Here is a 26,279-nt window from a genome sequence, read left to right on the forward strand (position 1 = left end):
CAGATGCTCTGCCACTTAGCTAGGGTCCTTCTCCACCCCATTTCCATGTGAATTTTAAGGAAATCCTTAAAATATCTGTGCAGAAGGAAAGAGCATAGTGCCCCTGCAATGTATCCAGTGGGGAGTATTGCTCTAACTCTTGCAACTACTAAGGTCTTCTTAACAGAAATGATGGTTTGAAGAAGCATGACTTTTGAAACACAGACTTATCTTATTAACTCATAAGCTTTGCTCATAACAAACTAAACTCTGGTTTTACAGTCAGGGAAGGAAAGGAAGAACGAAGCAGGAAAGCCCAGTTGCTTTTACTTTTCATACTAGTCAATGGGAGTTACAGAAAAAGCTACCTCCTTATCTTAGGTCTTTCACCTTGTCAGTTCACACCACGACCTTAAAGGAATAGCAGAATAATTTCAATGCCACCAAACTCAAGTCTGCTCTCAGCCAACCACCGCCTGCCTGCCTGCCTGCCTGCCTGCCTGCCTGCCTTCCTGCCTTCCTTCCTTCCTTCCTTCCTTCCTTCCTTCCTTCCTTCCTTCCTTCCTTCCTTCCTTCCTTCCTTCCTTCCCCTGCCTGGCTCCTCCGCCCTCCTTAGTCTCAGAGTTGCCGCTTGCAGAACTCAGCAGAGAGGAAACCAAGGATAAAACTAAAATTGGTTAGCTCTGCCTGTCATTGGCTCTGGCACCACCTACTGATGGCCTCCTGCCTTGCATCCAACCAGCCCCAATGGGCATCAGCCAAAACTGGTTCCTAGATGATGCAGATACATAAGGAATTACTTTAGCTGCTGGAGCAAACTTTTCACGTTGCCTGCCGCAGTCCTACAGCACTGTTGGATGTCAGAGCTAGATGTGCCACCACAGGTGACCCAGTGTGTCACTGTTCATGTCCTGAAACTGAACTCTTCATCTTGCAGCTCAGGCGACTGGTGTCAAGATACATGGAAGAAGGGGGCACCCTCACGGGCCCATTACTTGACATGCTGGAGGGGAAATACCTCTGCTTTTTGGATGAAGATCAGCTGAAGCAAATAAACCCAGAAGCAATTCGGTAGGATGCAGCCTTGGGTGGGGCAGGGGGTTTTGCTGCTAGAAACAGATATGGAAAGTTCTGACTCAGAGCCCAGGGTATATCTTTTCCTGGATGAGAGCATTCCCCATAACTATGGCTTCAAACAATTGGCATTTGCAAGGTTTTCTGCCTCCAACTGTGAAGGCAGAACATACTTCCATCATGGGTAGCAGCCACTGACAGACCTGTTATTAAAATGCCAAACCAAATTTCTTCTCCATCAGTTCCTTTGTTGAGCTCACTGCCAACTATGTGATAAAATGCACCCCTAACAAGCCATTTCATGCCATCCCAGCCATGTGAGGTTTTCTCAGCAGAGAGACTCCTGTGTGACTGAGAAAGCGTTTCAACAATCCAAAGTTCTGGCCAGGGCTGACAATGTGGGTCTTCCCAATAGAATTGGCACCCCAGGGTGCCACCTTCATAGGTGAGACCCAAGTTGCCAGTCCTTCTACTCAGGCATGTGGTTTGAGCATCAATGCAACCACACAGGGGCTGCCCCAGGAAAATGGGCAAAGGTTTCAAGGTCCCTTGAACCAGCTATTATTTTGTGTCAGCAGCTAAGTTGCCTTCCAAGTCGATTGAAGCTATGAAGCAGTTGTTTTGTCCAATCTCACCCCCTGTATTTTGCTTTGTGCAGGCATGCTGAGAAGTTAGATATTTCTTCCTGTTCCCAAGGCAAGAAAGACATCCTCTATGAAAAAGCACGCACAGCCTTTGCCAGCCAAAATGGAACCAGTGCATATTATCCCCTAATTCAGCCATATCTAGGTGGGTACCTTAATTTCCCTGCAACTTTCCTCCATTCCACCATGGGCAACAAAGGTGCTTCCAGATGAACCTTCCCCTCCATAATTAAGGGAGTGCTTTCTTACATTTCTCAGAATCTGGACTACCTTTCTCTGAAATGGGTGCATTCTCAGTTTTTCTCAGATGTTGCCCCATTTTTATTTTAAAGGCAGCTTCTTCTTCTTCTAAGTGGTTTTGGGGTTTCCATCCCACCTTGTTAAATATATGAGCTGCTCTGTTTCCCATTTCCTTTTCCTTTCCCCCTTTTAAGGTGGAGCTCCTGCTGAGGACCTGAAAAGGCTGGCTGGATCTCAGGTTGCGATGGATATTGCCACATTTGTTAATCTGAAGCCAGAAGAGCTACAGGTGAGTTGCTGCAGTTGGCTGAACTGTGTGGATTCTAAAGGCAGCCTAAAGACTTGGCAAGACTTGGCCACATCAACATTTCCCATCCATTCCATCAGTTAGAAAGTTTAAGCCAAAATGTGGAACTATCTGCCAGACCAACCTTCCCCATACTGGTGCCTTCTGGATGTTTTAGAACTACAGCTCCCCATCAACCCCAGCCAGCACAAGCTGATGGGAATTGTAGTCTAAAATGGTCATGCTGGCTGGGGACTGATGGGAGTTGTAGTCCAAAACATGGCTGTTCTGGCTGGGGCTGATGGGAATTGTAGCTCAAGACATCTGGAAGGCACCAGGTTGATGAAGGATGTGCTAGACTCTTACAAGCGTAAAAAACATTACAGTGTTATTTATTTATTAATTAAATTTGTGTACTGTCCTTCATCTGAAGAACTCAGGGTGCTTCACAGAGTATAAAAACACAAAATGAAAACACAAAATGCATAATAAAAACAAGAACAAACCAAACCAACCCCCCTCCCACAAACACATTTAAAAGGACAATTAAGCAGAATGAACCATTATTTATCCTTTTCAGGGAACACTGCAGGGGGTGGGTGAGGAATAATTCCATGATATGGGGTGCAGGGTCTCTAACAGAGGATTCTCATTCTCACGCCACCCTCATCAAACTGTAATAGGAGATGCTACGATAATAGAAGAGTATTGGAACTGATGCTGGCTTGTAGTGTAGTCCCAGGCTTGCATTTTTAATGCTTTCAAAGTAGAGAGAAGCAAGAGCAGACTAGAAAGGTCATTTTCTGGGGGAAATCATAATTAAAACACAGGGACCTTCCCGAATGAGCAAAGGTATCACAAATGTATTGCAGAAACTGAGCGTCCAGGATGTGAAAGGGTTGCTTGGTGTAAATTTGCCTGATTTGAAAGAAGTTGAGAATGATCCTTCGGTAGCCCTGTGGATCAAGAGCCATTTTCAGTCTGAGCTGGACACTCTTGAGATTGGTCTGAGAGGAGGGATGACCTCTCTGTCCTCCACAGCAACCAGCATCACAGTAGCAGATGCCTCCGAGTCTACAACACCCATTGACACTCCAACAGCTGATCCTCCTACTGCTCCCAGTACGGGGTCAACCTCATTTGCCACAAGTGACTCAGTGACCTCTGGTGACAATGCAGCAGTGTTCTCCAGCAGCAGTGCTGCTATGCAACCCCTTTCAACGCCACTCTTTGAAACCAGCACTGCGGCCAATGAAACCTCTTTTGTCTCCACCAACATCACCCATACAAGGGTCGCCATAGATCCCAGAGTTGCTTTCTCCACCCAAGCTCCAGCTATCTCATCCAGTGTCACAGCTACTTCAGATGATACCATCAGTGGAACATCGGCCCCTACCACAGCAAGAGATGTCAACACAACTACCTCTGGCAGAAGTTCAGCAGATTTCAGCGACACCGGAACTGATAGCACGACTTTTCCTACCATCCCGATAGACTCCACCATTGCAGTCTCCACCAAAATAATAGCTACCTCCTCCAATGTCACAACTGCCTCAAATGATACTGTCAGTGGAATACCTGACCCTACCTCTGCAACAGGCATCAATGTGACTGCCAACACCACACCAGCCTCCAACTCCACCACGATCAATGATACAAATCTCCCTACCACTGCAGTGGACACAAACCTGACTGCCTCCACCAACACCACACCAGCCTCTGACACCACCACAATCAGCGATACAAGTCTCCCTACTACTGCAATGGAGGCCAACCTGACTGTCGCTACTAACACCACACCAGCCTCTGACACCACCATGATCAATGATACAAGTCTCCCTACTACTGCAATGGAGACCAACCTGACTGCTGCCACCAACACCACACCAGTCTCCAACTCCACCACGATCAATGATACAAGTCTTCCTACCACTGCAATGGAGACCAATCTGACTGCCGCCATCAACACCACACCAGTGTCTGACACCACCACGATCAATGATACAAGTCTTCCTACCACTGCAGTGGACACAAACCTGACTGCCGCCGTCAACACCACACCAGCGTCTGACACCACCACGATCAATGATACAAGTCTCCCTATCACTGTAATGGAGACCAATCTGACTGCCACCATCAACACCACACCAGCCTCCAACCCCACCACAATCAACAATACAGGTCTCCTTACCTCTGTCACCAATGTGACTACTGTTATCAGTGCAACTGTTTCCTACACACCTGCCATCAGCACAAACCACACTCATAGTGCAAATGCAACCACAGTTGGCACCAGCAATGGAACTTCCGCTATGCCTGGCATGACTGCTACATCTTCTGAAAGGCCTTCAGCACCACCTAAGCCCATGCCAAATGCCACAACCCCAGCACCTCTCAGTGCTGCCACAAAAATGAAGGAAACGATGTCAACTGCTTCAAGCAAGACTACCGTTCATGTCCCAGAAACATCCGCTAAGACAGGAGTCTCACCTCAAACCACAAGGAGAACCACCAGCAGAACACCTTCGAGAACGAGACCACCATTGCAGCCAACACCCAATGGCTACATCAATCTTCAGCCGCTAAGTGGTAAGTGCCTGTGATTTAAGTATCTGCTAAATATCTATTATGTCTAAGGGCAGGGAATCTCTACTTTCATGGTGGAATGACCTCTGTGAAGGGACTAGACTGACTTATCGGGGGCAAACAATGTTCTAAATTATGAGGAAGGAAAATGGCTCAGTGGTAGAGCATCTGATTTGTATGCAGAAAGTCCCTGGTTCAATTCCCAGAATCTCCAGATAGAGCTCAGTATGTCCAATGCCTAAAACCCTGGAATGCTGCTGCCAGTCAGTGTAGGCAATACTGAGCTGGATGGTCTGATGTGGTGCAAGGCAGCTTTCCTCCCACTGAAAAGGCTGTGGCTGAACAGACTTCCCTAACAACACCAGGCATATTAGCAGGGGAGGGTGAGAAAGTGCATTCAAGTTCATTCAAAATTTGATGTACATCATCTTTCACAGAACAGCTCTTGTGTTCTGGAAACAACAGCCCTTAAGGCTACATATGTGATATTTGGCCCAGAAAAGGTGGATTTGGTTCCCCTCCGAGGCTTAGTAGGACTACGGTATGGAGGCTCCTCCAAGGTGTCTAAAGCCTTGAAGGTTATAGAAATCTGATCTCTATTTTGTACATTATTTTTTGCATAATCCATGGTGAGGAAAGGGCATTTATAGTGTAGAATTTCTAGTCCTCTAGCAAATCTGAGGATCTTGAATGCAAAAACAACAGTGGCTCATTTGAATTACCCCTCCGCTTTCTCCATCCAGGATCATCTTCCAGCTTAATCTCCAGCTGTCTTCTTCTGGCATTGTCCCTTGTGGTTGGAATCCCACTTCAGAGGAGGCTTCTCTGAGAGTATTGTTGCTTCCTCGCACCTCCCGACAGAAACTGGGGACGGCAAAGGCAAGAGCTTTGAAGTTCTACAAGGGGAGCCATTTGGAACCCATGGATCAAACGCCAATGCTCTCTGGACTGTGGGTCTCTTCTGACTTTTATGTGCATAGTAACTGCCCTGTGCCTAATGCAAATTTTGCCTGCTGCAAAGCTGCTGCGTTTCTCTCTACCCTCATTTCGTTATGGTGACACTTCCACACTCAAGGTAGTGCTGAGATCCAGCACCATCTTTCCTGTCCTCTGTGCATGCTGGATCCTGGTTTGTTGAGCCTCCTGGAACAGCTGTACTCCTGAATTCCTTTCTGGGCCTATGTTAGTAACCAGAACTGCACCATCAGCACCTCAGGTTGGTTCCGAGCAAGGGGAAGCAAGAAGACTGGCTTTGCTCAGCCCATCCATTCAAGTCAGCTTGAAGAGTTGGGAACCTGGCAGAAAGCAAACCGCTTTCTCTGCCCCTTGGCTACTAGTCATGATGGCTGTCTTCTGCTTCCATGGTTGGAGACAGTCTGCCTCTGAATACCAGTTGCTGCAAATCACATGTGGAGAGTGGACTCCTGTCTCACCCAGGCCCTGCTTGTGCTGGTTAAGTGGCCAGGCTGTTCTATTCAGAGACCCAGTTCTGTTTCATTCAGTTCACATTTAAAGGCAAACCTACTTAGTCTGCACGAATCAATGCAAAAACGGAAACACAGCCATCCTTTGAAATTTGCACTTCTCTGAATTTTGCAATCTAGTGCTCAAACCGACTCACGTTTACAAAAATGCATCTGTTTTGGAGAATTGTGCATTAAAATGAAACTAACATTAAAAAACGCATTGTATTAGGGAACATTGCTTGCAAAACATGTGCTTGAGAAAGATGCATAGAAAAATGTGTTTATTAGGATAAATGCACAAAGAGTACACTAGGTTTTTTTTTTTAAAAAAAGTCAAATTTTTGTAGAAATGTAGACGATTGAATTTAAGATTGAAAAAAATGAAAACTGAGGGAACTCAAATTGACATGTCCCTTCTCAGTTCTTCCTTCCCTTTGTGGGCAGCCTACAGCCCAAGGTCTGAGTCCCATCCATCTATAATTACACAACCTGAATTTTCTGGCATGTGACTGAACCTCATCCGAAAACAGAAACTGCTTGGAAACATCCAGTGCCTTGAATGCTGGGGAAAGTTGATTATTGTGCAGCAGAGGCACTACCTTGAAAGGAAGGAGGCATCTTAATCCTATGTTAACCCTAAATAAGAACTCTGTATATTTTGTGCTATACTGCATATTAGCAATAGGCATTTTCATTGGACTTGGCTGTAGCATGTTGGCCAAAGTTTCAGGGAACATCAGGTACCAATCACCAAAACCAGAAGCTTGAGAAACTTGCAGTGGCTGATAATAAACAACAACAGATTTCTGCCCAACTGTTGAATTCAGAAGGTGGGAATACTGAGTGTGTCCTTATTCAAAACTGCCATGATCCAGATGTGACATTAGTCACATTGAAGAATGGGAGACAAATGTGATTTACCATAGTTTGCATTTAAAGATGAAGCCACTTACTTTGCATTTTCAAAACAATACGCGAACGGAAACTCAGCCATCCTTTGGAATTCACTTTTCCAGATTTTGCAAAGCGGTTTTCCAAGTAATATGTACAACGTTGCATAAACAAGGGTAAAGTGTGAAAAAAATCCATATATTATCAAAAAATAACACGTGGAAATGCAAGGGGGAAATTGCTTTGCAAAAATGTGTATGTTTGTATAAATTAATATTACAATGCTGAAAAAATAATTGCAAACTGATATGGAAATGTGGGGAACAGAACTTGATTAGAAAAATGAGAAACTGATGGAATCCAAAATGACAGATATCACCCCTCCCTCTTTACCACTGAAAGAGTTTTAGGTTCTGATAGAAGTAATGGAAAGCTCACCTGAAGCTCTTAATTGATATAACTTCCAGACTCCATTGTATACCTCTCTAAATCTCATGCTCATTGATCTTAAAAAAGTCCAGCTGTTTCCCCTCTCCCTCTTAAATTGTTCAAGTTCCTTAATGTCACAAAGTTGCTTTCTGCGGCAATGACTTTCTGTTTAATTTCAATAACGTGTTAAAAATAAATTAAAAAATTGGTTTAAATTTTGACCGGCTTTGATGTTTACACATCCCCCCCCCCTTTGGAATGCTGGGGTGGGAGGCAGAAGGGCTGGAGAGTGGGGGAAATAAATTGAATACATATATCAACACAGTTTTTGACACAATGTCTACACAACCATGCAAACTGAGGCCCAAATGAACTTTAAGAACCCCTAGTGGCTAAAATTAGAGTGAAGTGGGGGTGGAGAACAAATTATAAAATGCATAATTATGTTCCTCCTAGGTCAAGTTATACCTCTGCATTATATTTTGACAGCTTCTAGAGTGCTGCAGGTTCTCCGTTCCTCCTTTTAAGGGAGTTCCCAAAGGACAACTCCAACACAGGCAGTGAGGAAGGAGCGAAGATGGGCAGGCCAGAAGAAAAAGTGGGCACAGTGGTGGATATGACCCTTTGTACAGTAGGCTACATTCAACACACCCACTCTCTCTTTCCTCCATCGAGGCAAGCAAGAGGCATTATCAGAGTTCAAGGAAACATCCCAGAGCACTGGAGGGTGTGAGGCAGGGGCGCCGGTGGGTGTGGCCTAGGGACAGGGGGTGTGGTCTGGGGAGGCTTGGAGAACCCTGAGGTCCATGTAGAGAGGCATGAGGTAGGGGGCACACACATGTGACCCTGTGCCTGAGGTTCCCCAGCCCTGTTTTAGAAGTCAGTGTGACATCTTACACCAGGAATGCCAAAGACACAGCAGCCATATTAGAGAGGATGACCAGATGTTTATTTTGCACAATACATATAAGCCATTTATATGAGTCAAAAGAACAAGTTATATAGCATTGGGTGTCCTTAGCCTTCCCCAGCGGATTTTCTGTTATTGTCTTACCCTTTTCTAACACTGATCCCCAACCTGCCTGCCTTTGAGTTGCAGCCCTTTCACATTTTCCCAGCAAACAATTTACGAAACAAGCAGGCACCTAGTCCTCAAGAGAACCCTCCCCTGCTAGACTGATGTAAGCCCCTCTCTTCCCAGGGCTAGAATCAGCTTGCAATGCTTGTCCAGAAGGCTGCAACAATGCCTTCCAAGTCCATCTCACTTGCTCACCCAGTTGGTGCAGAGTGACGGGCCCAGTCAGCTGACTGGTGTCTTCCCCCTGGTTAGAAAGAAGTCTTGAGCTCAGCAGGTTCTTCTTCATGGCCCAAGACAGTTCCAACCACAGCATTTCCCTTTACTCTCTTGGCTAGCTGGACTGACTATGAGATTTCTGGAGACTTCGGGATGTCTGCTGTGGTGAAGGCACTTCTGGTCAGCTGATTGATCATATGACTGCATAATGTGCATTCTGTGCATCAACAACCATACTACAAGGATTGTGTGTGGCATTAGGAAATCCTATGGACTCATTCAGGGCCGACCCACCCATGGGGTAACTTGAGGCAACTGCCTCAGGCGGCAGGATTCAGAGGGGCAGTGGATCCCAATATAGAACTTTAGTTTTCCTTTGTTCCTGATGTCAATCTTCACTCCCATCTTCTTCCCTGGTGGGGAGGGGAGCGCCATTTTTTGTTTTGCCTCAGGTTTCAAAATGTTTGGGGCTGGCCCTGGACTCCTTGGTCTAACATGGAAAGTTTTATCTTTCTTGGTAGCTAAAGGGGATTTTTGCTTAAGCATGAAGGTTCTCTTCATCTGCAGTGGGGAAAGAGGACTGAAAAAGACAGCTTTTGCATGTTTTGCAAGAAAAGCAGACTTCATGTCACTGGAGTTAACTGGGTAGAAGCAGCCTTGAGGAAAATAATGGGTTGTTGCTGATTTTTAGGATGCTGATAATGCTTGGAGTAGCCTACTTCCTTTCTATCTCTCCTCTCTGTTAATAAACTGAAATCAATTCACACTTCCTGAAGCAGGATGTGACTGAAACAAAGCTAGATTTCAAAATTTGCTACTGCTCTGAATTTAGTTCCCCAAACAAAAATGCATATATAAGTGAAATAACAAACCAGCGTGCATCATAATACATAGGAAGCTACCTGATACTGAGTTGGACCACTGGTTCATCTAGCTCAGTATTGTCCACACTGACTGGCAGTATCTCTCCAGTGTTTTAAGCAGGGAGTCTTTCCCAGCCCACCCCCATTTGGAGATGTCATGGGGATTCAACCTGGTGCCTTCTGCATGCAAAGCAGATGCTCTACAATTGAGCTGTGGTCCTTCCCCATATTAGGTGAAACTGCATTTCTCATAGTATATTTTTGCAAGCAAACTAAATTCTGAAATATTGGAATACTGGAAACTGATGCAGAAATGTGATAAACTCAATTTAAGACCGGAAGATTGAGAAACAGAGGGAGGAAATGGAAACTGACAAATTCATCTAGCTCTAACCTCAACACAACACATGCGTACTCTCTCCTCTGAAAGAAAAGCAACCTTCTAAACCTGCTCCTGAAATTTCTTCTGAGCTCAGAGAAAGTGAGAAGTATGCAACTCTGTGTTGCACAAAATCCCAAGGGCTGCAGATTTAATTCCCACCCCTTCCGTGTTTGCCAAAGGCAGAGTAACTTAGGTCCGACTACTGGTCCGACTAACTCATTATTCTCTACACTGACTGGCAGAAGCTCCCCAGGATTTCAGGTGTGGTTCTCTATTAGCCTTGCTTGGAAGTGCCATTGAACCTGGGATCTTCTGTGTGTCAATCACCCACTCTACCCACTGAGCTGTGGCCTTTCTGCTTGAAAATATTTGGGCATTGCAGGTTAAGCTTAAAGCCCAGGGACTGTGTGGGATGAGCAGCCAGCACTTCAGAAGGTGGTGCTTTAGAGCTCAAGGTTGCTCCTTGCTGCACCCCCTATACTTTACAGAAACAAACCTTGTAAGTTGGACAAAAGCAGCTAATTCTACGTTATTTGCATAATTTATACAGGTCCTGGTGTCTCATCATAGCTCAGGCTATGAAGCTCCTACTTTGCAAATGATATTGCTGCATGAATGAAGCATTCTACATATTATTATTTATTAAACACCCAACCTTTACCCTAAGATCCCAGGGTGGCTTACATATCTATATATGTATGCCTGTATATATATATACACACACAGTCACACCTTGGATCCTGAACACCTTGCGAGTCAAACGTTTTGGCTCCCGAATGCTGCAAACCCAGAAGTGAGTGTTCTGGTTTGCGAACGGTCTTTGGAACACAAACATCCAACGCAGCTTCCGAACGTTTTGGAAGTCGAATGGACTTCCGGAACAGATTTTGTTTGACTTCCTAAAATAATCTCCTTCACCCACTTCCCTAAGGGTATTCTTGCTCTTCCCACCACAGGCAAAGTTGAAAGTTGATAGAAAATGGCAGCAAAATGAGATCGATCATCATTACCACATTGCCCGTTTTTTGATTAGAGCAGGAGAGTTTCATGAAAGGAAAGAAGTCAGCAACAGAGTCAGGAGGAACGCAGGGAAGAGGTGCAGGAGATGGGCAATGGTGGCTGCACGGGGCGCTCCGGAGGTCTCTGGAGAAACAAGAAACAACATCGTTATGACTCTATAGTCAGATTCCTCATCTTTCAGAGAAAGGGTGAGAACTCTGAAGCAGAAGGGGACAGGCACAGGAAGCTAAGAAGAGCCTGCTGGATCAGGCCAATGCCCTGTCTAGTCCAGCATCCTGTTGTCATGGGGCCAACCAGATGCCTCAGTGTGTAGCCCACAAACAGGACCTCTGAGTGCAACAGCAACTCTCCCCTCCCACAGCTTCCAGTAACTGGTGTTCAGAACCATGGTGGTAGAGCGCAACCATCATAAAGGTAAAGGTACCCCTGCCCGTACGGGCCAGTCGTGACCGACTCTGGGGTTGCGTGCTCATCTCGCTTAAGAGGCCGGGAGCCAGCGCTGTCCGAAGACACTTCCGGGTCACGTGGCCAGCATGGCGAAGCTGCTCTGGTGAGCCAGCACCAGCGCAGCGCACGGAAACGCCGTTTACCTTCCCGCTATAAAGCGGTACCTATTTATCTACTTGCACTTAGGGGTGCTTTCGAACTGCTAGGTGGGCAGGTGCTGGGACCGAACGACGGGAGCGCACCCCGCCGCGGGGATTAGAACCGCCGACCATACGATCGGCAAGTCCTAGGCGCTGAGGTTTTACCCACAGCGCCACCTGTGTCCCTTACAACCATCATGGCTAGTATTCATTAATAGCCCTTGTCTCCGGGAGACAAGTCATACATGGCTCCCACCCAAAGAATCCTGGGAACTGTAGTGTACCCCCCACCCACAGAGCTACTATTCCCAGCACCCTGAACAAACAGCAGTACCCATGCGTTTTTGAGAGAGGCAATCTGATTTAAATGAGATTTAAGTGCATGGTGTGTACATTTGGAGAAGACGGGATTAAGAGGCGATATGGTAGCCATCTCCAAACATTCAGAAGAGTTGTCAGTCATAGTGATGATGGAGCAAAATAGCTTTTCGTTGCTCCACAGAGTAGAACTCAAACCAATGGGTTTAAAGTACAAAAAAAATTAATGGGGCAGAGAGGGTATTTTTGGCTAAACATAAGGAAGTATTTCCCAACAGTTTTAGTTGGTTGACAGTGGAAGTGACTCTCTTGGGAAGTGGCCAGTTCTCCTTTGTAAGAAGTTTTTAAACAGAACCTGGATGGCCCTTGATCAGGGATGCTTTTGCAGTGGTTTGAATTAGATAACCTTTGGGATCCCATCTAACTATGTGGTGGTTTTGGGCTAGTCACTACCTTACTGGGTTGTTGTGCAATTAAAATGGGGGCAGGGCGGGGAATGCACTGTCTGAACTCCTTATAGGAAGGGCAGATTGCAAAAATAAATAAATGATGAATAAATAAAGTAGTATATATATCTGTACAGTGGTACCTTGGATTACAAACACCTCGGGTTACAGACTCCGCTAACCCGGAAGTAGTACCTCGGGTTGAGAACTTTGCCCCAGGATGAGAACGAAATCGCATGGTGGCGGTGCGGCGGCAGCGGGAGGCCCCATTAGCTAAAGTGGTACCTCAGGTTAAGAACTGTTTCAGGTTAAGAATGGACGTCCAGAACGAATTAAGTTTGTATCCAGAAGTACCACTGTATACACAAAAAAGACACCTGGAGACATTTTCATAATTCCTATATACTGATTCTCAAGCTGGAGAGCTTTTATTATAGTTGTGGATCATTTACCTCCTACATCATTGGAATTTAAACCCCCTCGAAAGCAAATGCCCCCCGTTTCTTACGTTTCTTTTCTTCGTCAGGCACAACAATGTATCCGTCAGGGATCCCCCCTCGGAGCCCAAGGCCCAGGCTGTTCAGCTCGGACTGCTTCTGCTTCACGATCCAGTCTCTTACGAAGGGATCGTTCTCTTGAGTCTTCAGCTCTGCTACATTCATCCCCAGCAAGAGTTTGACATCGGTGGGTTTTAGTTGCTGTGAAATGAGTCAAAGGGAGATGGTTATAGGCAATGTCTACCCTGCTGGAATTCAAAAGCTCCAACTGCGAATGTAAGAGGCAAAGGATATATGTATATGTGTGTAATGTGTATATGGCCCACTCTTTCTCTCTCTTTCGTTCACTGAGAGGAACTTCCAAAGTGCTCCAATTGTTGCTGTAGGTGCAAGTTTGTTAGCAACACCACTCCCGGTATAGTTACATGAGAAGGCTGGGGTGTGATCTATAGAAATCCCCCAGGGACTGATAGAGAAGTCAAAGACTGAATTGTGCTCTGATAAATTTCATTTCATTTTATTTCGATGCTCTTTCTGAAGGTTGCTTTCTACAGCCAGCCCAGGATGTTTTGCTGCTTCAGGAGAAACAGAAAATACCAACCCACCTCTACCTCATCTTCCGCAGCCCCCCCTCCTCTTCTTCCACAGCCCTCCCTTACTGTTGCCTCCCCCCCTGAAGCCACAACCACCCTGTGCTGAAGGCAGGAGCGAAAGGAGGCCAGAGATATTATCCTAGCTATTGTCCTAACATCCTAGCTATTAATCCTGTTATAACATTCAAGGTGGCCAAGTTTTGTGCAGCAGCAATAAAAATACGACTTATAATAATTAGCACCCAGGATTAGTGTAATGTACCGACCGATGGACATTCCTAGGTCAGAAGGTTTCCTTTCTGACTGATAAATGGTGACCTAGAACTGCCTTTTTTATGTATATGTGATTTTACATCATCTGATTTTGTTTTTAAATTTTGTAATTGGTGTATTTGCCCTGATACTGGTCATTGACTGTAATAAAATGACTTGTACTAGGTGGTGGCGGGAATGGAGGAGGAGGCAGGGTGAGGAGGAGATGGCTGCCAGCCATATTTGCTGTCTGAGGCAACTGCCTCACCTTGCCTCATGGGCAGGCCAGCCCTGTCATCTTCAGCCCTATGGCATTATCCCACTCACCATCACGGCATCCTTTCGCAAGCCCTTGAAAGTGTTGATGTCCATGTTGACATTATTTTTGCTGAGCGCCCCCAGATCCTCACCCGGAGCACCTCCTGTAAGAAGAAAACTTGGTGAAAACTTGATGGTTATACATTGGCAACTTTTCTTGAGTCAATGAAAGAGATCTTTTAGTTATGCTTAGAACTGAACTGCAAAGTTCCCTAATAAAGGCAACTCTTTACATGTGAAAGTCCCCAACTCTTCACAGTGTCTTTAAATTTTCCAGTAGTCCCAGCTTTGGATCCAGTACAGAGCAAGCATGTCTCTGTGTCTCCAGCTTCTAGCCTGTTCCCAGTTCAGCTACTTTGGCTCTTGTTTTCCTGTCTAGCAGCTAGGTGAGGGGGCTGGAGGAAAGGCCCACCTATTAGCCTGTAGGGCGCTATCACTTAGTTGTAGCTCCTGCAACCCAGCTTGTTCTATTGGGATGCTCTTAAGTGGCCGGCTAAGGTCGCCGTCTTACAAATAAACTTGTCTGACCAGGCCAGCAACCTCTGCTCTTAGATTCTAACCCTCACTGAGTACAGCACCCAATGAATTGGAAGGAGCTCAGGGTATCATTCAGACCAACCCCCCATGAAACCCACAACATTGTTTTAATTTTCTCAGTCCTGCAAATAGGGATGGTGAGGAAATAAAATTTGATCCAAACCAGACATAATGGTGGTGTTCAAGGCTAGGGATGGACAAATATACCAATTTCGGTTCTCTTGGTTTCTCATTTTTCCAAACTTAAATTATCTACATTTCTGCATCAGTTTGTGAGTTTTATTAAAAACAAAACAAAACACCCTCATAAAATTTTAGTGCAAAGCTTTAGTGCAAAATTTTCCTAATAAAGAGTTGCATGCAGTTGTGACAACTATATGCATACTTGCAGGAAAATTTCTCCAATCTAATACATTTTTGTATGTTATTTTCACTATGCTGTTATGCACATACCCTAATATGTGCATTTGTTTTAAATTGACAGATTCTTCCATCTCTAAGTAAGAAGGTGGGCAGGAGGGCAGATTGAGGTTAGTGGGGCAGTGTCCCCATTTAACCGAATGGATGAGCTGATCTGCTGCTTTCAAGTTGCATTTCAACAAACTGCAATGCTCAGCCTAGACTGCAAAGGTGTTTCCGAAAATGATGCTGTGACTTACCCAGGTACGGCTTGATGAGGTTATAGTAAGCAGGGAACTCGTTGTGTCGGTCAGAGTAAGCCCTCTTGGCTTTTGGGTACAGGATATCCTTGGTAGTCTGAGGACACCCACCAATGTTGAGGGTCTTGGCATTCCTGTTCAAGAAAGGCAAGGAGGGAGAGGAAAGAAGAGGTGAGCGAGTTTCCGAGCCCTTCCACATTTCTCTCAGCTTTGCTTATTATTCACTGGAATGAAGGGGTCAAAGAGCTGAGCTCACTAGGTCATAGAACCATAGAATTCTAGGGTTGGAACGGACGCCAAGGGTCATCTAGTCCAACCCCTCCATTGCAGGAATCACAGCAAAAGAATCTCTGAAAAACAGCCATCCAACCTCTGTTTATAAACATCCAGCCCCCCCCCCAAACTGTGGTCCATGGGTCACCAGTATTTTGTTTATACAGTGGTGCCTCGCAAGACGAAAAGAATCCGTTCCGCGAGTCTCTTCGTCTAGCGGTTTTTTCATCTTGCGAAGCAACCCCATTAGCAGATTAGCGGATTAGCGCTATTAGCGGTTTAGCGGCTATTAGCGGCTATTAAAGTCTTAAGGGATTAGCGGATTAGCTGCTAAAAGGCTATTAGCAGCTTAGTGCCTTAGAAAAAGGGGGTGGGGAGCGGGAAAAAATTTGCGGGTTTTCGTCTAGCGGGTTTTCCGTCTTGCGAGGCATTCGTCTTGCGGGGCACCACTCTATATATTATTTCATTAATATCCCACCTTTTTCTCCAAAGACCCAGGGTGGGGCTGATTTAATCCCCACAACAACCCTGTGAGGTAGTTTAGGCTGAGAGGCAGGGATTGGCCCGAGGCCACCCCAATGCACTTTATGTTTGTGGATTTGTGAAGATGGGAAACTGCACATCCATTACACTCAATATACATATTGAATTTTAGTTGTACTTTAATTGCTTCTTTTATTTCCCATATTGTATTACGATTGGAATTCTATGGGATTCAAATTGTAACAGAATAAAATACAATATGTGAAGAGAAATTGTGCGCTGTAAAACTGCAGTAATGCACATAACCAAAAGGCCCACGCTGGAAGACCACAAAGCCCAAGATCTTAATAATCAAGTTGCACCCCTGGATTCTGCCTCTCCCATTACCATCCCACCTGCACACTATACATGTCAGGGGCTGGTCTGGATCGGAAGACTGGGGAATGCAATTACAGGGAGATCAGCTCCTAACAGAAGAGGAGGGGGATTATCAGAAGCTGCTCAGTTGAGAGAGGAGCTACCCAGCTATGAGATAGTAGCTAAGCAACCAGAAGGGAGGGAGCAGCTGGGCGATACATCAATCAAGAGTGGGGGAGACCCCCCTCCCTCCCCCCGAACTCAGAGGTCTGAGCATGTCAGAAAACAAAGGAGATGGGGGGGGGAGGAAATTCTTGTTGGTGTACTTCTTGCTGCGGAAGTGGGGAGGAGTCAGAGTAGGTAACTGATATCCTTGAGGAGGGTGGCCTGTTTGTGATTTCAACATAATGCTGTAATAAAAGGACAATAAATCTACCAAATGCTAATTAATTCTTATCGTTGAACCACCAGAAGGGAGAGGGGAACTCCCGTACTTGACAATACAGTGGTGCCTCGCAAGACGAAAAGAATCCGTTCAGTGAGTCTCTTCGTCTAGCGGTTTTTTCGTCTTGTGAAGCAAGCCCATTAGCGGATTAGCGGATTAGCGCTATTAGTGGTTTAGCGGCTATTAGCGGCTATTAAAGGCTTAAGGGATTAGCGGATTAGCTGCTAAAAGGCTATTAGCAGCTTAGTGCCTTAGAAAAAGGGGGTGGGGAGCGAAAAAAACCCCCCAGGAATCGCAAGACATTTTCGTCTTGCGAAGCAAGCCCATAGAGAAATTCATCCTGCGAAGCACCTCCAAAACGGAAAACCCTTTCGTCTAGCGGGTTTTCCGTCTTGCGAGGCATTCGTCTTGCGGGGCACCACTGTACATTTAAAATGCTGTGATACCACTTTAACAGTCATGGCTTCACCCAAAGAATCCTGGGAGATGTAGTTTGTTAAGGGTGCTGAGAGATGTTAGGGGACCGCTATTCCTCCTCCCAGAGCTACAATTCCCAGAGTGGTATAACCTCCCAAGGAATTTTGAGAATTGTAGCACTGTGAGAGGATTACGGTCTCTTAATGACTCTCCTCACTACAGTTCCTGGTATTCTTTGTGGAGAAGCCATTTGCTAAGCGGAAAGTGGACCTCTTTTCTTGCTAAGAGATGAAGAGTGTTAAAGGAGTTTACTCACTTGATAGCATTCTCTGTGATCGTTTTAAGCTGGCCTTGGGTCAAGGAGCACATGTAACGTCCCCCAACAGCATCCAGAGCTGTGGCATCAAACTGGCCTCCAGACTTGCCATATTGCTGAATAATCTCCCTGGCCTAAAAGAAATAATTTCCAACCCAAAACAGATTGGCTTGTAAGTATGTCTTACATGAGCAAAGCTAAGACACTAATTAATGAACTAGCCAAAACTCAGCTAAGTGTACTATTTTGACCTTTTACTATTTCTACCATTTCTATCCTTGTCCTAAAAGGAAATGTTCTCAGGGGTCTCACCACAGTGGCCGTACACCCCCAATGCACAAACCTGCACAAACCTGAGCAACCTTTGAAAACAATGGGTTTCAGGGCCATTCTGCAAATGTATATTTTTTGGGGAAGAGCTATTATTATTATTATTATTGTATTTATTTATATCCCGCCTTTCCCCCAGACAGGGACTCAGGTGGCTTTCAGATAAAATAGCCATAGCCCAGTGCTAAAGCACCTGCTTTGCATGCAGAAGGTCCCAGGTAAGAGTGGGAATATCATTTGCCTGTAACTCTGGAGATCTGCTGCCAGTCAGTGTAGGCAATAGTGAGCTAGATGGACATAAGGCAGCATCTATGTTCCACAGCAAAGTTGCAGAGCAGCTGCTTGGCATGCAGAAGGTCCCAGCTTTAATCCTCAATGGCATCTCCAGGTATGGCCTGAAATGGCCCCTGCCTGAAACCTCGGAGAGCAACTGCCAATCAGGCAATATTGAAGTAGGGTGGCTCAGTTGTCCGACATGTTATGAGCCAACTTCTATGACTTTTCCAGTGGATTTTGGTCAGCTGAACTAGTCTTATGAATGCTCTGTGCTGTCTCCACATTGTGGCTCATTCTAGCAACGTTTTATGCATTCTGAATATTCAGAAATCTGGTCTGAGGCACCAAAATGCACTGGGGTAGGCTGAAGGGGAAACAACTCATTAACTTGAAAAAGGTAAAGGATCTCTGACAGTTAAGTCCAGTCGCAAACGACTCTGGGGTTGTGGCACTCATCTCGCTTTACTGGCCGAGGGAGCTGACGTTTGTCAGCAGACAGTTTTCCAGGGTCATGTGACCAGCATGACTAAGCCGCTTCTGGTGCAACGGAACACCGAAACCAGAGCAGTACAAGGAAACACCGTTTACCTTCCTGCCAGAGTGGTACCTATTTATCTACTTGTACTTTTTGGTGTGCTTTCAAGCTGCTAGGTTGGCAGGAGCTGGGACCGAGCAACGGGAGCTCACACCGGTGCGGGGATTCGAACTACCAACCTTCCAATCAGCAAGCCCTAGGCTCAGTGGTTTAGACCACTATGCCACCCACTCATTAACTTTACCACCTGTTAAAAAAGCAGAGGAGAACAGAGGCATCATAACCTCTGTGTATTTTAGTGCCGTCCCTCTAAAACTTTGCAACCAAATGCACCTCTTTACGCATGTAAAATGTTTCCTCATGTTTTGCTTCTAGGAAGCGATTCACAAAATCAAAATAAACTTCTAGTTTGGAAAACGAGGGGAAGAAGTAAATCTGGGGAGGCTGTGCTTTTAAGGCTGACGTTACCACTTCATCATCAGGTGCATTGTCCAGCAAAGCAACAAGGGTGTCTGGCGAGCTGAACTTCCATTTCTTAATATCCTCAGGAGTCATTAGGCTGAGAATGCCTCCCATGCTACGGATAACCGAATCGGGATATCCAGTAGGATAGATCTGTAGGGATTGCAAAATAAAAATCACTGTTTGTGAATGCTGCTGGAGCACCTCTTGCCCTTTCTCAGAGCGCACATCAATCAGGAGACAGATTGCCTTATTGTGTGTGTGTGTGTGTCAGAGAGAGAGAGAGAGAGAGAGAGAGAGAGAGAGAGAGATACAGAGAGAGAACAAGAGAGTGAGAGAGCTGGTGCTCTTCAGGATTGGAGGGAAGGAATGCAGAGGAGATCAACAACAGGCAACTCCAGAGGCCATGACAGGCACAGTCACCCCCTGATGGGTTGGAGGTAAGAAGCAGGAATGTTAGGGAATTCTGATGACGAAGAAAAGGGGAGAGGAAATGGCTGGTGTTCACTTTTTCAACCCGTGTGCAGAACAAAAATCAAGTGAATTCAATCGATATTTGCTGGTGCTACAGCTTTCCATATACAAACAACACATAACTGATTATGCCCCCCCCCCCCCGCAATTTGCACTGAATTAATGGGGTGAAATAACATATTGACAACCTAACTTACACAGTTAACTATGTATATTACATTAGTTACATAATTTCATGACAGCAAGGCAAACAACATGGCATTTCACAGAGGACGAACTGGAGCACAACAGAAACAAGGCTGCATGAGACTAAGGCAGGCTGGAATAACAACAACAACAACAACAACTTATAGCCAACCCATCTGGCTAGGATTCCCCAGCCACTCTGGGTGGCTTGCAGCAGAATAGTAAAAATATGATAAAACAATAAACATTTAAAACTTCCCTAAACAGGGCTGCTTTCAGATGTCTTCTAAAAGTCAGATAGTTGTTTATTTCCTTGCCATCTGACGGGAGGGCGTTCCACAGGGCAGGTGCCACTACCGAGAAGGCCCTCTTCCTGGTTCCCTGTAACGTCGCTTTTCACAGTGAGGGAACCAGCAGAAGACCCTTGGAGGAGAACCTCATTGTCTGGGCTGAGCAATGGAGGTGAAGACACTCCTTCAGGTATACTGAGCCAAGGCCATTTAGGGCTTTAAAGGTCAGCACCAACGTTTTAATTGTGTTCGGAAATGCACTGGGAGCCAATGAAGATCCTTTAGGACTGTTGTATTATAGTACCGGCAGCCACTTGCGGTCACCAGTCTAGCGGCCGCATTCTGGATTATTTGCAGCTTCCGAGTCACCTTCAAAGGTAGCCCTACGCAGAGTGCATTGCAGTAGTCCAAGCGGAAGATAACCAGAGCATGCACCACTCTGGCGAGACACTGCCAGGCAGGTAGGGTCTTGGCTGGCACACCAGGTGGAGCTGGTAGACGGGGAAGGAAAGGGAATCGGTGCCACTTTCGCTCCTAGTCAGGAGACAGGCAGGGAGTGGGCTTGCTGAGGGCAGGCTGAGATTGGTGGGGCAGTGCCTCATTCACCTCAATGAATGAGTGGGGGTAGAGTGAACAAGACAGACAGACAGAGAGAGAGAGAGAATGCAAGGCCTCAATCTATTGATCTGCTTGGACCACTCTTCTTTGCCTGCAGTCTCAGATGAGCAATGGCTGAACTGAAGCCCCGGTTCCATGCCCCTCTTAGCAAACTATGAAAGCCAAAACATCGATTACCCGGTCCAGCTTTTCTTTAAGCACCATCAACTGCTCCTCAGTGAAAGCATAACTTGAGATCTTGTTGAGATTGGCCTGCAGGGTTGCGTCATCCAAGCACTGGCGTAATTCCTCATTATCGTAATAAAGAGGCATCAGCTCATCATCAAGCATCTCCTGTGTTATGGTCTTATCAGCTGGGCATCCTGGGAAGGCAAGACTCAATAGTTAACCAGGGTTGAAGAACTTGCACAACTGACAAGCCAGTGTGGATGCAAGAACATCAGAAGAGCCCTGCTGGATCCTATCAAAGTCCTGTCTGTTTAGGTCCACCCCTCTTGCTCCTCAGCCACAAGTGATTCAGAAGCATAGTGCCTCTGAACCAGGGAGTACAGACTATGTGCTGTAGGGTGCTCTCTGCTAAATACGTATTTGGAGAGAGGCTAAATTCTGTGACCTGTATTAACTATGCAAGTAATTTAAGGTTGGATTACTGCAATGAACTCTGTGCGGAGCTTCCCTTGTGCTTGATATGGAAGCTGCCGTATGCTACAACACAGCTGCTGGTGGGAGTGAGATCCTGTCTGCTCAGAGATTTGCGCTGGCTGCTGATTTGTTACCAGGCAAAGTTCAAGGTGCTACTGTTAGTATATCAAGCCCTTAATAGCTTGGGACCAGCTTGCTGCACTGCAAAATTTAGGGAAGTCTGAATTTTGAAGGGTGGCTATGTTTCACTTTGTGTGTTGTTTTGGAAAGGGTGAAATAGGTAGATTTGCCTTTAGATGCAAACTGAATTGAATTTCTCCCTCATCCCTAGCCTAGCAGGAGTTTCTGTTCATATGGAGAAGACTTCAGGAATGCCCCCTCTAATCCCCTCACTGTAAACTGAAGCGGCAATCTAAAGTCTGGCAATATAAACAGCATCTGTTTCACATATATTCAGGGTCCATTTCTGGTGTCTTCAGGTATGGGTGCAAATAGTTCCTCCCTGAAACCCTGGAGAGCCACTGGTAGTTAGTGTAAACAATACTGAACTAGATGGACCAATAGCCTGTCTCAGTATAATGCAACTTTCTGTGTTTCCTATGTAACAGCTTTATCATGGGATCTGCCGCTTGTGTTAATTGGCTCCAATGCTACCAGAGAATAGCTCCAGACTTAAAAGCAGTGTTGCTGTATACCTGAATTACGTTTCAGCCTGGAGGGGTGGAGGTTTTTCACAACAGATGCCAGCTGTTCTGTTGGCATATGGGTATGGTGTAAGAAGTCTTTCAGCCATGGTTTTAATACACCCTGCAGAAGGAAAAAGAAACACCTATGTGGTGAAGGATGTAAAATCTAGAAAATCTATGCGATTCTCAGTTAGTTAAACTGAATGCATAGATTCCTTTCCTTCTCCTGGATTTGGGGTTTGGTAGCATGACCAAGATGGTTATTTTTCAGAACAGAATATCGCAGCAAATAATATGCAAATGGTGGTGATGTTAGGTTTATCCCACCTTACCTTTCAAGATGGCTAACAAAGTCATCATTGCACAAAGCAGTTACAAACAGTTCAGTATAAAGTCACAGCAAACACAAGACCCATCGTATGAAAGATGGTTACTGATGAAGAATCATGAGATGTGACCTTTCCCTTGCCTGCTCTCATTTACAGAACTTCAGTGGCAGCACTAGTGATGGAAAATGGAACGCAGGTGGAAATTAATGAACACTTTGTGTTCTGGTTGGTTGTTATATATCAGTTGGTTTTTGCTTTAGCAGTCTCCTGCACAGGAAGGATAAAGGTTTGCAGTTGGAAGTTTTGCACAGGAGGGTCAAAAGTTTAAAAGGGGGTGTTTTGCTCAGGAGGTTTTGCACAACATTTTCGACTAGGAGCTTGACAATTAAGGGGAAACAGAAATTTAACAAGGTGTCCATTCTCCTTGCATTTGACTAAAGGTTGGAAGAAAGAGTGTATATAAGTTGAATTTGAAAATAGGGTAGAACAAGAAGTTGTGGAGATAAAGACTTGAAGAGGCTAGGCTGCTTAGGTTCAATTTATGACATTTGTGACAAGGATAAGTGAGGTCCACAATAATTCCCACTTACAATCCCCCCATCCTATTTTCCTGGCAAACAAACACGACCCAGAGCACAGCAGTTCAACAGAGACTTAAATACCCTTCTGCTTCCCCTTGATTATGTGAGGGCGGGGGGAAGAGACTTACTGCAGGGATACTTTGTAGGATGCTGCGATCAAATACAGGGAGCAAACCACTCAGTTCTTCCAGGGTAGAAGTTGACCATGTTGAAGGAAGCCTGAGTGGAAAGAAAGGGAATGGAAACTTGTCAGCAAGCTACATATCAGCACAATGGAACTCTGAAGTAGGGGCATGAGTTTCATGGAGAGAGAGTTTAAAGGATGTGCCAATCAGAAGCAATGTCTGTGACATTTAGAATATAATTTCTCCTTCTTTAGGCATTGAGCAGCTGCAGAGCACAAGGAGGACAAGGCAGCAGGGGCACTGCCCTCCTGCCACTGGTGCTGCATTTGCTGGGTGAGGCAGCAGTGAGATCAGGGAAGCTTTAGGTTGGTATTATTGGGACACCTGAAGGACACCACCAAGACAGGCTCCCCCAACCTCGCAGCACTGCTGCTCTCCCTCACTTGCTCCTGCTGGTGCCGTATAACCCGATGGAATACTGAAATACCGCTAAAGATGAAAAGGAAAAAATATAAAAATTCAAATGTTGCACACTTGCATTTTGCAAGCAGTAAACCAAAAGGATCCAACATCAAGTATTTGTCATTTAAAGCCTTGGTTTCAGATGCAGAACCTGTGCGACATTTCAAGATCATAGTTACTCCCTCCAAATCCATTTCTGCATGTGTAAAAATTTATTCCATGGTGAAATGAAAACTGTACTGTGTAAATTGGTCGTTGCTTTTCGTTTGTGTGAGATTCAGGTTTCTTAGGCAAAACCCACCTTTCAGCTACAGAGCATGGCTTTTGAAGCTGTGAAATTTATGGGCTGTAGCTTAGTGGTGGAGCATCTGCGTTCAAACCCTGGCATCTTCAGGAAGGGTGAGGAATGACTCCTGTCTGAAAACCTGGAAAGCTTCTGCAAGTAAGTGACATGGTAATAGCCTGACTCGGCTTTTTAGGTATTATTCTATATACTGACTCTGTATCTATGTTAGGCGTGACTTCCTCTTAGGGAACCTAGCTTTTGCTGCAAATATAACATTTCATGATGAGCATTTCCAGTCAAAGCCCCACAATTCTAGCTTTGAAATGCTGTTTGCACTAGCAAATGCAAATGAATTAGGTTCAGTGGCAATCCAAACAGATTTCTGACAACCAGTTTTCTTTTCAGGAGAATTAAGAAAACTCCAAAAGAGCGGAAACAAAAAAACAAAACCTGCAGTGTGATCCTACCCAAAGGAGGTTGTTCCACCTCTGAGGAGAGCTTGGAGTGCTCTGCTTTGTTCAATTGAGAAAGACAGGCACTGATTTAACTGCGTCAGAAAATTGTTGCCGGATGCTGCGATGTAGTCTGCACCAAGATCACAGACTAAGTGGCCCATCATTGCCGCATCTTCCTTGGTTACCTGTAGGTCATGGATGTCCTACGGAAAATCATTTGTAAAAAAATTGCGCAAGTTTTTTAAAAAGAGAAGCTATCAACATCTTAAAATAATTTAGTTGATTAATAACCTATATTTTAACCAAAGAATCAAATATATTTCATTAAATTAATTTCTATCTGTAATCCTGTATAGGTACTATTATGAGATATTTCAGAAACTGGGAGATAACTTGAGACTGAGTAGACCAATACTTGCTGCCTTTCAATTTCCCATGAAAAACACACCAGGACTTCAGTAGTCTAAAATCTGCTTCACCGATTAAAATTGACCCTCATTGATAAAAAATGTCTCTTTACAAATACATAAATAAACTAGAACAGTAGTTGACTCATCTACTAATTGTATTTTTTCAGTCTGGAGAAGAGAGATAAAACCCAGCTTCTGTCATGTGATATCAGGTGATTATTGGCAAACTGATTGTATTTCAAACTGAGGTCATGGGCATAAGAGATAAAACTGAAGTCTGTGCTGTGAAGAGTATTTTTTTCCAGGGTGTTCTTGAGTTAAATGGAAAGTTTCTTGGTCCAGATTGCCACTTATTTCGCACAGACGCAAGCTTGAATAAATGCTTTTGCTCTTTTAGCTACCCAAGGTGCCAGAATTATACTTTACTTACCAGGCAAGCTAATGCCTCTGACAGAAGCTGTTTCCGTTGTGGGGAATCTTTCTCCAGGACATCAATATTGGCTTTTCCGACGCGAGTGACATACTCCTTGCAGTTTTCACCTGCTGCAAGGTCTGAAGGCCTAGAAACAAGAAAGGATTAATGAATGTTTGTGCATATGAATCGACTCTCCCCACTCTGTGTTTAATAAATTAGAGCCAGTGTGGTGTAATGGTTAAGAGCGGTAGTCTCGTAATCTGGGGAACCGGGTTCGCGTCTCCGCTCCTCCACATGCAGCTGCTGGGTGACCTTGGGCCAGTCACACTTCTTTGAAGTCTCTCAGCCCCACTCACCTCACAGAGTGTTTGTTGTGGGGGAGGAAGGAAAAGGAGAATGTTAGCCGCTTTGAGACTCCTTAAAGGGAGTGAAAGGCGGGATATCAAATCCAAACTCTTCTTCTTCTAATATACCGCTGTGCACACCCCAGTCTCCAAGTGGCAAAAATATTTTAGAGGTTCTAGTGCTTACTTCTGGCTTCCTTGGAATGAAGATAACTGGAGACTGTGGTGTCTTTTATTAAGATGGTGGTTTTATTTGAACATATATACAACCTGAGGATAGGATGGAGGGGCTCACAGCATTAGTACTCCAACAGATCTTGCTTCTCCATTAGGTTGCTGGGGGAGAGGGTCTCCCCAAACCATAGCTTTGGATTCAGCACAGCAGAAGACAAGCCTCTCTCTGTCATTCCGGCTCTCAGTATCAGCCAGACTAAACAAAAGAGCATCCCCTGGCTTCTTGTTCTATTATCTACAAGACAGACAAGGACGTGGGGAAGAACCCGCTTCCTCCTGAAAGAGCATCACCAGCCAGTCATCTCCATAGCAACATGACCACTCTTTAGTCATGTAAAAGCAGGGTGCTTACAAGCCCGTCTAGGGTCAATGTCTTAACAAAGAGACTAGTACGGCCAGTTTAGTAATTCCCTCTGGTGGATTCCAACCTTACAAAGACACAATCACAAGCTTGGAAGGAACTCATGGGCATCATCCAACCCCACCA

The 26,279-nt window shown here is 45.2% G+C and overlaps 2 protein-coding genes across 2 annotated transcripts in view; one reads left to right on the top strand and one right to left on the bottom strand.

The window, feature by feature from the left end:
- LOC310664635 (uncharacterized protein) overlaps positions 1–6,575 on the top strand; it is a 48,186-nt gene extending 41,611 nt beyond the window's left edge. Inside the window, exons 29-33 of the mRNA XM_083413954.1 lie at positions 917–1,050; positions 1,712–1,842; positions 2,132–2,226; positions 3,096–4,812; positions 5,553–6,575. Coding sequence (XP_083270080.1) covers positions 917–1,050; positions 1,712–1,842; positions 2,132–2,226; positions 3,096–4,812; positions 5,553–5,638 — 2,163 coding nt within the window. The 3' untranslated portion in view covers positions 5,639–6,575. The remainder of the gene's footprint in view (positions 1–916; positions 1,051–1,711; positions 1,843–2,131; positions 2,227–3,095; positions 4,813–5,552) is intronic.
- Positions 6,576–8,522: 1,947 nt separating this feature from the next.
- The window catches only part of LOC310664648 (mesothelin-like), a 28,678-nt gene continuing 10,921 nt past the window's right edge, over positions 8,523–26,279 (bottom strand). The window contains exons 11-22 of the mRNA XM_083413991.1: positions 25,230–25,359; positions 24,402–24,592; positions 23,190–23,280; positions 22,161–22,272; positions 21,001–21,185; positions 19,262–19,408; positions 17,653–17,786; positions 15,362–15,495; positions 14,175–14,269; positions 13,014–13,203; positions 11,145–11,277; positions 8,523–9,628 (exon numbers count right to left, since the gene is read on the bottom strand). Of these exons, the coding sequence (XP_083270117.1) occupies positions 11,180–11,277; positions 13,014–13,203; positions 14,175–14,269; positions 15,362–15,495; positions 17,653–17,786; positions 19,262–19,408; positions 21,001–21,185; positions 22,161–22,272; positions 23,190–23,280; positions 24,402–24,592; positions 25,230–25,359 (1,507 nt within the window). The 3' untranslated portion in view covers positions 8,523–9,628; positions 11,145–11,179. The remainder of the gene's footprint in view (positions 9,629–11,144; positions 11,278–13,013; positions 13,204–14,174; positions 14,270–15,361; positions 15,496–17,652; positions 17,787–19,261; positions 19,409–21,000; positions 21,186–22,160; positions 22,273–23,189; positions 23,281–24,401; positions 24,593–25,229; positions 25,360–26,279) is intronic.

This window comes from Podarcis tiliguerta (assembly GCF_965153285.1).
Source record: "Podarcis tiliguerta genome assembly, chromosome: 14".
NCBI lineage: Eukaryota > Metazoa > Chordata > Lepidosauria > Squamata > Lacertidae > Podarcis > Podarcis tiliguerta.